This window comes from Mya arenaria, chromosome 16, assembly GCF_026914265.1.
Source record: "Mya arenaria isolate MELC-2E11 chromosome 16, ASM2691426v1".
Taxonomy (NCBI): Eukaryota; Metazoa; Mollusca; class Bivalvia; order Myida; family Myidae; genus Mya; species Mya arenaria.
The window spans coordinates 31280560-31293781 of NC_069137.1; the positions used below are offsets into that span (position 1 = coordinate 31280560).

At 37.6% G+C, this 13222-nt stretch overlaps 1 protein-coding gene across 1 annotated transcript in view; it reads right to left on the reverse strand.

Annotated features, from left to right (window-relative positions):
• LOC128221910 (talin rod domain-containing protein 1-like) overlaps positions 1–13222 on the reverse strand; it is a 48111-nt gene that overhangs the window by 19392 nt on the left and 15497 nt on the right. The window contains exon 3 of the mRNA XM_052930560.1: positions 2331–2426. Within this exon, the coding sequence (XP_052786520.1) occupies positions 2331–2409 (79 nt within the window). The 5' untranslated portion in view covers positions 2410–2426. The remainder of the gene's footprint in view (positions 1–2330; positions 2427–13222) is intronic.

Consider the following 13222-nt stretch of genomic DNA (forward strand, 5'->3'; position numbering starts at 1 on the left):
TGGACAGCAACTAAATTAACAGTGGGATTTGAAATGTGTTAGAATAATCTAAGTTATGGGCATATGGCCCAATGGCCCACAGAGCTTCCATGCTTTTTTATTTGATCATCAAATAAATTGTTCAATTGGCCAATACCGCAAAAAATGATTTGAGCTTTTTGCAGAATTGGCCAAAAAGCTTAGCTTTTTCTCTGAAAAAAACTATTTTGGCCAATACTGCACAAAGCTGTGCTTTTTTTCGACAAAAAGATAAGCTATATTGCATTTTTTTCAAAAGCTGTGTCTTTTTGGGGCCAATACTGCTATGTTTTTAGCTTAGCTTTAGCCAAGCTTTTTTAGCACATGCAGGTGTCACTATATGAAAACCTGTTTAATAAAAGCAGTGTATTCTTAATGCGAGCAAATTTTTGAAGTTGGAAGTTGATATCTTTAACAAATTTAAGTTATTTAGAAAAAGCATAAAAAATGGATGGACAGTATGACTGATTGACACAGAGATAACTGATATTCACACTTCAAATAAGTTTCATAATTTTTTGTTATTAATTTTATAAGAATGGTTTTAGACTTACAAAGATTAGCTTTTTTCATTAATTAAAAGACAAAACCTCTTATGTTACTGATCTGTTCATAAAAATCTGTGTCATTCAAAAGTGCACAATGTATATTCTGACTTGACATTTGATTAATTAATTTCTACACAGAAGTTTAATAGGCCTCAGACTGAAAGAAATTGACAGACAACACCAATCTATAAACCTCCTCCAAAATTAAACTAAGATATGCAGCAATGCACTGAAACCAGGCTTTCAATGATTGACAGAAGAACTTCAGCCTTGACTGTGAGATTCAGAATCATTTTGTTTCTATTTTAAGTAAACAATGCAATACAATAAAAGGTCCAAGATATGTCCACCAAAACTAAAGTTATTCAACATTTTGCTATTTTTTGCGACAGTGACCATGACCTTGACCCCAGGGTCCCAAAATGCAATTCCATGGAAGGTATCCATAAACTCTTTCTTAATACCAAGTTTAGGCAATATATTTCCACCCTAACTAAAGATATTCAAGTTTAACCATTTTTCTATTTTAAGTAACAGTTTCCTTGACCTTGACTTTAACCCAAGGGGCCACAAATACAGAGTAAGGCCAAGATAAGTCAACCCTAATTAAAGTTAATCAGCTTCATAGGTAAGTTTGATGCTGTCTGCCTGACCGCCTGAACATCAATGTACTGTTATGTCATTCTGGAAAACCTGGTTAACAAGCAAATGCGTTGAATTGATATCCCCCGCCTGATTGGGCTAAGTAAAGGAATGGAAATAAATTGTTGATGAAATATATATATATATATGAGTTTGGAAAAAAAAATATATTGTATATAATGTAGCATTTAGAATTGACCAAAAAACCTAGTTTATGACTCCATGTTGCCCGGTTCCAAATTAATCTAAGATTTCATAAAGGCATACATTCTGATCAAGTTCATGAAGATTGGTCCAGATATATTGCAAAAATTATAGCGTCTAGAGTGTCCACAAGTTTTTTATAAGATTTGACCCCACATGACCTACTAGTTTCAAACTATTCCAAGATTTCATTGAGGCATTCTGATTAAGTTTCATGGAAATTAGAGCAGATGTATTGCCTCTAGAGTGTTCCCAAGATGTCTATGTTATGACCTAGTCACCTAGTTTTTGACCCATATGACACACTTTTAAAACGCAGTTGAAAATTAACCATAAAGAACATTCTGACCATGTTTGAACTTAATCAGACCAATCACCACCATAAAATAGTTTTGGCCAAGATTTTTGAAAGATTTCTTCAAGGGGTAGGTACATAATGACCAATTTTGAACACCAATTGACCAATAATTACCATTATATGGTTCTGGACAAGATTTTTCTAAGATTTGACCTAGTGACCTAATTTTCAATCATATGTGACCAAGTTTTATTTACGACCAAGTGTTCATCAAGGAAAACATTCTGATTAAGTTTAATGAATATTTGACCATGTATAATGCCTCTATTATGTTCCAATTTTTTTCTAAGATTTGACCTATTGACCTAGTTTTTGACCCCAAGTGATCCACTTTTAATAGTGGTCGAGATTTGATCAAGGGAAACATTCTGACCAAGTTTGATCATTTTCTGATCAATGCCTACCAAGATATGGTACCAGACGGACGGACGGAAGGAAGGACGGACAGAAGGACGGAATGACGGACAGACAACGCCAAAACAATATCTCCCTCCCGAAATCTTTGATACGGCGGGGGATAACAAGCAGGAGATTATAAAGTATAGCAGATGTGAGCTCACCTGTGTGTATTTTGTTCTGTGTGTGTTCACAGTGGCGAGCCACTGCATGGGCATGATGAGAAGACATACCCGACTTCATCCGGCACCCGCCTTATGCTAAAATAGAGAGTAGATTCTGAAACTTACAAACAGTTCTACATCTGGCACTAGCTTTATGCTTAAACGGACAGGAGATTCTGAAATTTACAAAAAGGCCTTCATCTGGCACCAGCTTTATGCTAAACAGAGAGGAGATTTTGAAATTTACAAAAAGGCCTTCATCTGGCACTAGCTTTATGCTAAACAGAGAGGAGATTCTGAAATTTACAAAAAGGCCTTCATCTGGCACTAGCTTTATGCTAAACAGAGAGGAGATTTTGAAATTTACAAAAAGGCCTTCATCTGGCACCAGCTTTATGCTAAACAGAGAGAAGATTTTGAAATTTACAAAGAGGCCTTCATCTGGCACCAGCTTTATGCTAAACAAAGAGGAGATTCTGAAATTTACAAAGAGGCCTTCATCTGGCACCAGCTTTATGCTAAACAGAGAGGAGATTTTGAAATTTACAAAGAGGCCTTCATCTGGCACCAGCTTTATGCTAAACAGAGAGGAGATTCTGAAATTTACAAACATGCCTTTATTTGGCACCAGCTTTATGCTTAACAGAAAGGAGATTCTGAAAGCTACAAACAGGCCTTCAACTTGCAACCACATTACCCTTAAACAGAAAGGAGATTCTGAAAGCTACAAACAGGCCTTCAACTTGCAACCACATTACCCTTAAACAGAAAGGAGATTCTGAAAGCTACAAACAGGCCTTCAACTTGCAACCACATTACCCTTAAACAGAAAGGAGATTCTGAAAGCTACAAACAGGCCTTCAACTTGCAACCATATTACCCTTAAACAGAAAGGAGATTCTGAAAGCTACAAACAGGCCTTCAACTTGCAACCACATTACCCTTAAACAGAAAAGAGATTCTGAAAGCTACAAACAGGCCTTCAACTTGCAACCACATTACCCTTAAACAGAAAGGAGATTCTGAAAGCTACAAACAGGCCTTCAACTTGCAACCACATTACCCTTAAACAGAAAGGAGATTCTGAAAGCTACAAACAGGCCTTCAACTTGCAAGCACATTACCCTTAAACAGAAAGGAGATTCTGAAAGCTACAAACAGGCCTTCAACTTGCAACCACATTACCCTTAAACAGAAAGGAGATTCTGAAAGCTACAAACAGGCCTTCAACTTGCAACCACATTACCCTTAAACAGAAAGGAGATTCTGAAAGCTACAAACAGGCCTTCCACTAGAAAAAATTATTACGCTTATACAGAGATTCAATTCTGAAAGCTTTATTTGGCACCTGCCATGCACTAAAACAGAGGAGATACAGAGAGCAACAAAAAGGTGTTCATCTCAAACCACTTATGCTTAGAGAGAAATTTTCGAAAGTTTCAAACAGGCCTATATCTGGCACCACCTTAACACTAAATTAAAGAGTTTCATAAAGCTACAAACAGGCCTTTATCCGGCACCAGCCTAACACTAAAACAGAGGGTTTCATTATGCTATAAACAGGCCTGGCACCAGCCTTTTGCTTAAACAGAGAGGTGATTAACAATTGAAAAGATGACATCATTTGAAAATTATTTAGTGCAGGGTGTAACAAAATGCACACCATTTTTGATGTAGTCTTTTTCTGTTATTCTGCATTCCGTTCTACATGCAGTATAATGATGTCATTGCCAAATCAGGCAAACAATAAAACCTTGTTGCATTCTCAACATGTTTCATACCCATGATTCATACTCATTTGATACTGATAGCATTTCATCTATATAATTAGGATAACATGCTTATTGTGAATTTGTTAACTCATAAAGCAGCTTAATATATATACAGTCAAAACTTGATGGCTCAATATCTCATGGCTTGATATCTTCGTTGACTTGAACCAGATTAAAAGACCGATTCATTTCACTATAATACGTTCATATACAATTCGGTCGGATGACTCGATTTCTTGAGGGTCGATATTTCTCCAAGCTCAGTATCATTTTCGTGGTCCCAAGTAAGAATTTCACACTTTGTTTTGTTTGCTTGGCTCGATGTCATGTTCGCAAGCTCAGGTAAGAATTTCACACTTCGATTTGTTTCCTTGGCTTCATTTAGCACAGGAAGATTATTGATAAGATTTTTGAATCTAGTTTAAATGGTTCAATAGTTAATGCAAACATGCCATCACTTTAATTTCTGTCTTTAATTGGCATGAATACAAACGTCAAAATTATGTCAATACATGTGTAAATCTTTATGCATTCCGATATGGCATCATTCACATAACAAGAGCCGTCGTAAGACAGCGCACTCGACTACTCCGCTTTTACTAAAAATACAATAACGATGTAATAATACCAAGTTTGGTCTTTTTATGTCAAACCTAACTAAAACAAGAGATGTTTGTCAAACATTATGCCCCCCCTGAGCGCCATGTTGTCAGATTATATGGACAATTGAATGAAATATGCATGGACCGAAATGACAGCCGATTTGTTGCTGTTTTAAGATTATGACCATTAAAGTGTGAGGATAAAGTGTGTTATGACCGTCATGACCTTTGACTCTATGAACTCAAATTCCAGAGTCATTAGCTGGTCACCAGAAACCTAAAGTCAAGTTTGAGGGCCATGGGTGCAGGCATTGTCAAGTTATCAAAAGACAAGTTTTTTTCGTTCAAGGTCACTGTGACCTTGACCTTTGACCCGATGACCCCTTAAATCATAAGGGGTCATCTACAAGTCAGATGCAACTCCAAGTCAAGTTTGAAGGCCATGGGTTCAGGCATTGTTGAGTTATCACTCGTACAACCTTTTACCATTCAAGATCACTGTGACCTTGACCTTTGGCTCTATGAATCCTAAAATCAATAAGGGTGATCTACTGGTCAGGCTTAACATCCATGTCAAGTTTAATGATCATAGGTTCAGGCATTGTCGAGATATCATTGGGGGAAGATTTGTTCACTTTTTTGCATTAAAGGTTACTGTGACATTGACCTTGGCCTGATGACCCCCAAAGTCGATAGGGGTCATCTACTTGGCAGGCCCAACCTTCATGTCAAGTTTGATGACCATAGGTCCAAGAATTGTCGAGTTTGCTTTCAAGGTCACTGTGACCTTGACCTTTGACCCCTAAAATCAATAGGGGTCATCTACTGGTCAGGCCCAACCTCCATGTCAAGTTTGAGGGCCATGGGTGCAGGCATTGTTGAGTTATCACTTGGACAACCTTTTATCATTCAAGGTCACTGTGACCTTGACCTTTGGCCCAATGACCCCTAAAATTAATAGGGACAATCTTCTGACCAGGCTCAACCTCCAAATCAAGTTTGAGGGCCATTGGTGCAGCCATTGTCAAGTTATCACTCGGATAACCTTTTACCATTCCAGGTCACTGTGACCATGACCTTTGGCCCAATGACCCCTTAAATCAATAGGGACCATCTTCTGGCCAGGCCCAACCTCCAAGTTAAGTTTGAGGGCCATGGGTGCAGGCATTGTCGAGTTATCACTCGGACAACCTTTTACCATTCCAGGTCACTGTGACCTTGACCTTTGGCCAGATGACCCCCAAAAACCATAGGGGTCATCTCCTGGTCAGGCCAATTCTCCAAGTCAAGTTTGAGGGCCATGGGTGCAGGCAGTGTTGAGTTATCAATCGGACAACCTTTTACCATTCAAGGTCACTGTGACCTTGACCTTTGGCCAGATGACCCCCAAAAACCATAGGGGTCATCTCCTGGTCAGGCCAATTCTCCAAGTCAAGTTTGAGGGCCATGGGTGCAGGCATTGTTGAGTTATCAATCGGACAACCTTTTACCAATCAAGGTCACTGTGACCTTGACCTTTGGCCCAATGACCCCCAAAAACAATAGGGGTCATCTACTGGTCAGGCCCAACCTCCAAGTCAAGTTTGAGGGCCATGGGTGCAGGCATTGTTGAGTTATCACTCGAACAACCTTTTACCATTCAAGGTCACTGTGACCTTGACTTTTGACCCATTGAGCCCAAAAAACAATAGGGGTCAGCTACTGGTCAGGCCCAACCTCAAAGTCAAGTTTGAGGGCCATGGGTGCAGGCATTGTCACGTTATCACTCGGACAACCTTTTACCATTCAAGGTCACTGTGACCTTGACCTTTGGCCTGATGACCCCCAAAAACAATAGAGGTCATCTACTGGTCAGGCCCAACCTCCATGTCAAGTTTGAGGGCCATGGTTGCAGGCATTGTTGAGTTATCACTCGGACAAGCTTTAAAATTATTTTACCATTAAAGGTCACTGTGACCTTGACCTTTGACCCGATGACCCTCAAAATCAATAGGGGTCATCTACTGGTCAGGCCCAACCTTCATGTGAAGTTTGATGACCATACGTCCAGGAATTGTTGAGTTATCACTCGGACAAGCTTTGGTCTACCGACGGACGGACCGACCGACTGACCGACCGACCGACATGCCTGTGCAAAGCAATATACCCCTCTTCTTCGAAGGGGGGCATAATTATTCGATACATAAGGTGACTTTGATGCTGCCCTCCCACCAGCCCGCCCAAACAATGACGAAAGTCATTCAAATAACTTGATTTCCCATTATGAAAATGTGGTTAAGAATATACAAATATGCCTTTCAAAGGAAAAAAAATATAAAAAATCAACGGCCATTATTTGTATTTAGGCTTAAAACGGAGTTATATTTCTTGTTGTAAGATGGTCGTTAATAATTTTGAATGTTATTAAGTGCATTTAATGAACGGTGTAGAAGTTTTTTTTTATTAAAATACCAACTTGCCCTTTTACTTGCCTAAAACTTTAACCTTAGTCAATCAGGGGCCATAACTTGTATTAAGGATATGGAGTTATGTAACCTCATTGGGTGATGGTCCTGAACAATTGTGTGAAATATTAAGTCAATTGAATGACGGGTATAGAAGTTATTAAACAATTTCCCAACCTGCCCTAAAACTTTAACCTAATTAAGCTCGATAGCCAATCAGGGGCCATAATTTGTATAAAAGATAATATGGAGTTATCTAACCTCATTATGTGATGGCTCTGAACATCTGTGTGAAGTATTAAGTCAATTGAATGAATGGTATTGGAGTTTTAAGTGAAAATCCCAACTTGCCCTAAAACTTTAACCAGCCCTAAAACTTTAACCTAAGTCAATCAGGGGCCATAACTTGTTTTTAGGATAATATGGAGTTATGTAACCTCATTGTGTGATGGTCCTCAACAACTGTGTGAAGTATTAAGTCAATTGAATGTAGGGTTTTGGACTTATAAGTGAAAATCCCAACTTGCCCTAGAACTTGAACCGGACCCCATCACCGACTCCGACGCTGGGGCGAGTAGTATATATAGTCCACTTATTCTTCGCATAGTTAGCTAAAAATGTTGCGCTGAATGTTTCACCAAATGGAAGAACTCATACAAATGTAAAATGCTGAGCAATCTCGAGAAGGACCCCATACAACCTAAGCTATGCTTATATTTACTCACTGTATAAAGATTGCTTGTTTATTGTTTTAGCATAGATGTTTTCATAGTTTTATTTTCATTGCAGAAGTAATAAAAAAAATCAAATAATATTTTCATAGTATCAAATGAGTGATTTTGCTAACTGTATGATAATGATGTTTAATAAATACTCTTCTCTTGCGGAGATAATATAGCAAATAACAAAAAACGTAAACAAGACATTCTTTAGTGTATCACAAACATCGCGAAAAGTAAATTTTGACTCAGTCCGACTAAATTTGTGTTGGGGTCAGTCCGTCTGACCGACAGTTTTCATGGCCAGGTGTAAAAAATAATGAAGATTTCATCTTTATCAATTATTAAACACCGCTTAAAAGTAAGAATAATTTATTTTGTTTAACAGAAAATTGTGTTTTTATCAAATAACTATTTTTTTATGAATCCGATGTCGTTTTCCGGTAGTTTAGATGTGGGAATGCTTACCGCACTAACTCAAAAACTATGTAGCATTATTATTTTTTGCCTCCCATTGCAAAACATTACCAAATAATGTTTACTAATATCTATATATCGCGCGATGTTTTGAAACGCTAAAGTGATAAACTTTTGTCAAAAACATTGGAATGTTTTAAATGATAGTTCCAAATGTTCCAAACAATAATCTTATCCTTTGGAACATGTTATTCGATTAAGAAACGGTACAGGTACGGTCCGAAGAATACAAATTGCCAACAAATCCACCAATCAGAATTTTCATTACGATTAAGTGCGAGTATCTGTCAAACAAGAGCTGTCACAGAGACAGCGCGCTCGACTATTATGCCTCTTTTCAGTGTAAGGATTGAAAAGTTTTGGCGAAACATGCATGAATCACTGTTAGATTAGATTTCAATGCAATACATGATGTGCTAAGATATTAACATAAATGTGGTTACATGCATACATGTGAACTCTACCGGTAGGTAAAATATACCCTTCCAACGCCATACCGCTTTCCGGTCGAAATCTACCTTTATTGAAAGCTCTTTTAAACTAGAACTGTAAGCCAAAGGCTAACGAATACCCCCCAACCCTTCCCTGTCTAGGTTGTTTGCCCTGGCCTTAGTTATGGTATCATTAGAAAGCACAAGGCAATACATTTATTTAGTTTATTTAGAATACCTATTACTGAATCAGGGACTGCCATGGCACTGCAGCAGAGATGAGGGTGAATTTGACAGTCTGCCAACCCAATTTCTGTTTACCCACCCCCACCACCTCCCCCCCACACATGAGTACCAAGGAAATAATACAGGTGCACAAAATCACATATACAAAGGTTCACATCATGGTCATGGATAGCTGAAAGTTTGAGAAAAATATATTGAAAAATGACAAAGGAGTAGGCCACCAAAGCGAATATTGTAACAAATTTAAGGCCTGTATGCACCTAACTTCAGGACTTTTGATGGTCTTTTTAAGGACAAAATCAATTAAAGGTCTTTTTAAGGCCATGCAAACATTCTGATTAATACAGGTGCACCAAATCACATATTCAACAGTTCATATCATGGTCATTGACATCTGAAAGTTTGAAAAAGATTTATAGAAAAAATGAGAAAAAATGACCAAGGATTAGGCTAGACAAAGCTGTATAATTTTTGCCTATTTTAACTTATTCAGGGGCCATAATTGGAGACATGATCATGTGATTCCAACCACAATCACAGGGGCAAATGTTCTCACCATGGCTAAAAGTTTGAAAAAGATTCATTCAAAAATGACGAAGGAGTAGGACGAACAAAACTAATTTTACCCAATTTAACTCATTAAGGGGCCACAACTCCACTCAGGATCATGTGACTCCCACCAAATTCATGGAGGCAAAGGTTTACATCATGGCCATTAATATTTGAAAGTTTGAAAAAGATTTGCTCAATAGCTTCAAAGAAGATTCCTGGACAAAGCTAATTTTGCCCAATTTAACTCATTAAGGGGCCACAACTCCACTCAGGATCATGCGACTCTGACCAAATCCACGGAGGCACAGGTTTACATCATGGTCATTAATATTTGAAAGTTTGAAAAAGATTTGCTCAATAGCTTCAAAGAAGAATCCTGGACAAAGCTAATTTTGCCCAATTTAACTCATTAAGGGGCCACAACTCCACTCAGGATCATGCGACTCTGACCAAATCCACGGAGGCACAGGTTTACATCATGGTCATTAATATTTGAAAGTTTGAAAAAGATTTGTTCAATAACGACAAAGATGAATCCCGGACAAAAAAACGGACGGACAGACGGACAGACAGACGGACAACCCGATTCCAGTATACCCCCCCAAACTTTGTTTTGGGGGGTATAAAAACCTCAAAATTCTATCAAATTGGCCTTAAATTTTCTTTTAAAAACCTCAAAATTCTATCAACCATGCTACAAAACCATCATATGGTTGGTCACGTGACAAAGATGGACGTGTTAAATTTTCGGTGACAAATTTTATCAAGTTTTCTGGATATTTAGAGTGTGTTTCGATAGAATTTATGGATATTTATGTGGAATTATGTGCATTGGTGAACGTTCGTGCGAGTGATGGGAAAATCTAGCAGAAACAGGGCCAATAAACGTAAAAAGGGCAGTAGTACGGACGAGGAGATAGTAAACATTAGTAAATCATACAGAATTGGAGGCCCGGCCGATGAAACAGAGGGTCAACCATTAGTAAGTGAAATTTTAAATCAGACAAACTCTGTTCTTTTTGACGATTCTTCAGTATTTAATGAGTCTGATTGTGATAATTTTGATACTTCTGAGCCTATACACTTACCTGGAGCTATGGCGAGTAAAGTTACACCTGATGTAGCTAATGCTGATATTGCAACTGTGCTGAATGTATTAGAGAAACTCCAAGTCCAAATGAATAACGTAGAAGCCAGATTAGAAACATTAACTGTACTAGAAGAGAAAGCAAATAGTTTTGATAAGGATCTCAAGAAATTATGGACCTTAGTGCACGATGCAAATAATCGATTTGACGAAAAGCTCGCAAAAACTGATGAAAAGGTTGAACAGATTGACTTTCGTCAGGCTGAAATAGCATCAAATGTTGAACAATTAGAGCAACAAAATATGAAAATGCATGAAGAATTGGTATACCTTAAGTCACAAAGTATGAGAAATAATCTCATATTCGGTGGAATAGAAGAATCACCAAGAGAAACACCCGCTGATTCAGAGGTTGAAGTCCGTAAGTTCATGACTGAAAAGTTAAAAATAGCTAAGGAGATAGCTAACAATATGAAAATTGAAAGGGCACATCGCACTGGTACACGTACTGAGGGCGATAACCGCCATCGTAACATCATCTGCAAGTTTGCTGACTTCAAAGATCGCGAAATGGTTCGAAAACAGGGGCATCACCTCAAGAAAACGAAACTATTTGTCAGCGAACAATTTCCACCGGAAATCACCGCGAAACGAAGAGCGCTAGTCCCTAAAATGAAGGCTGCAAAGGAAGCTGGGAAACGGGCCTGGCTGGTATATGACACCTTATATATCGACGGAAAGCCGTGTAAAAGTAACTAGGAATGGTCGGAGAATGAACTGAAAATAGTTGTGTGGAACTGCAATGGACTCACTGAAAACAAATTATCAAACGAAGACTTTTTAAATATCATTGATGGAAACGGTATAGTTATTCTTTCTGAAACATGGACTAATTCTTCTTCAAATATAAACATTGATGGATATAAGTGTTTTAATTATTTTCGAAAATACAAACATAAAAATGCCAAAAGAAACTCTGGTGGTATTGTAGTTTATGTTAAAAATGAAATTTGTGGCGGTATAACAGTTGTTCGCAACCATTATGATAGTATCATTTGGTTGAAAATTGATAAGAATTTCTTTAAGCTTAAAAATGATATATATTTATGTGGATTATATTTTTGGTCTGATGACTCACCAATTAATAATATTATTGATACAAATTTATTCGATGTATTAAGTGATGACATATTTTATTTTGAATCCTTAGGTAAAATATTAATAGCCGGGGACTTTAATTGTAGAGCAGGGGATAGACCAGATTACATTTTACATGATAATATTATACGGGATTTAGACCCTGATGATTATTTAAATGATGAAGGTAGTGGACGGGCCTCACAAGATAAAATATGCAATGGGCGTGGCATTCGTCTGCTTGACTTTTGTAAGGCTACCAATATGCGCATAATGAATGGGAGATTAGGCATTGATAATAGCAATGGGGCGTATACATATTTCTGCCGTAATACATGCAGTACTATTGATTACCTTTTAGCAAGGGATATTGATTATAAATTACTCAGGAATTTCAGTGTGGGTCACTTTAATCAGTTTAGTGACCATGCACCGCTTTTATTCGATATTTTGATTCACAATAAAATTAATCCGTCGCGAAGTCATTCTAGCGGTTCAAGTTATGTACAATATAAATGGCGTGATGAAAATAAAAACTATTTTCGCAGGGATTTAATCGCGAATTTGAATAACATAAATTCTATTTTCAATATATCACGTAATCCGCTGCCCTATGAAATAGATAGATTAATTGATGAATTTTCGTCACTCGTTTTAAACACAGCGAAACCGTATTTTGGTAAACAATGCTCGGGAAATCGCAATGGTGAGAAAAAATTCGACAACGAATGGTTTAATCACGACTGCTATCTTGCTAAAATGGCATATGTTGATGCCCTTACAAATTTTAATGTGAATAAATCGGATGTTAATAGAAATATATTATGCGATAAAAAGCGGATATATAAAACGCTTATTTGCAAAACTAAGCGAGCTTACACTACGCGTAAGGCGCAAGAATTATATGATTTACGCAATAAACAACCTAAGGAGTTTTGGAGTAAATTTAGGGCAAAGACGAGTAATCCCGCTTGCGACATAAATATTGAGAATTTTAAAGACTATTTCGCTGGTTTATTTAACGATATAAAGTCGGCACAAATAGATGAGATTGATGATTTTGCGAACAATTCGGATTTTAATATCAACGATCCTACGTACGAATCTCTCAATGCTGTTATAACTCACGACGAGGTTCGGAGCGCTGTCAAATGTCTAAAAAGAAATAAGGCTGCGTGTCCTAGCGATAATATGATAAATGAATTTTTCATTGAAACTTTAGACATATTAGTTGGACATTTAACCGATTTATTTAACACTGTTCTAGATGGAGATTATTTCCCTGCATCATGGGCATCAGGATTCATCGTTCCGATACATAAAAAGGGGGACATTAATGATACTAATAATTATAGGGGCATAACTCTGGTTAGTAATTTAGGGAAAATATTTACAAGCGTACTCACTAAACGAGTTGAAACTTGG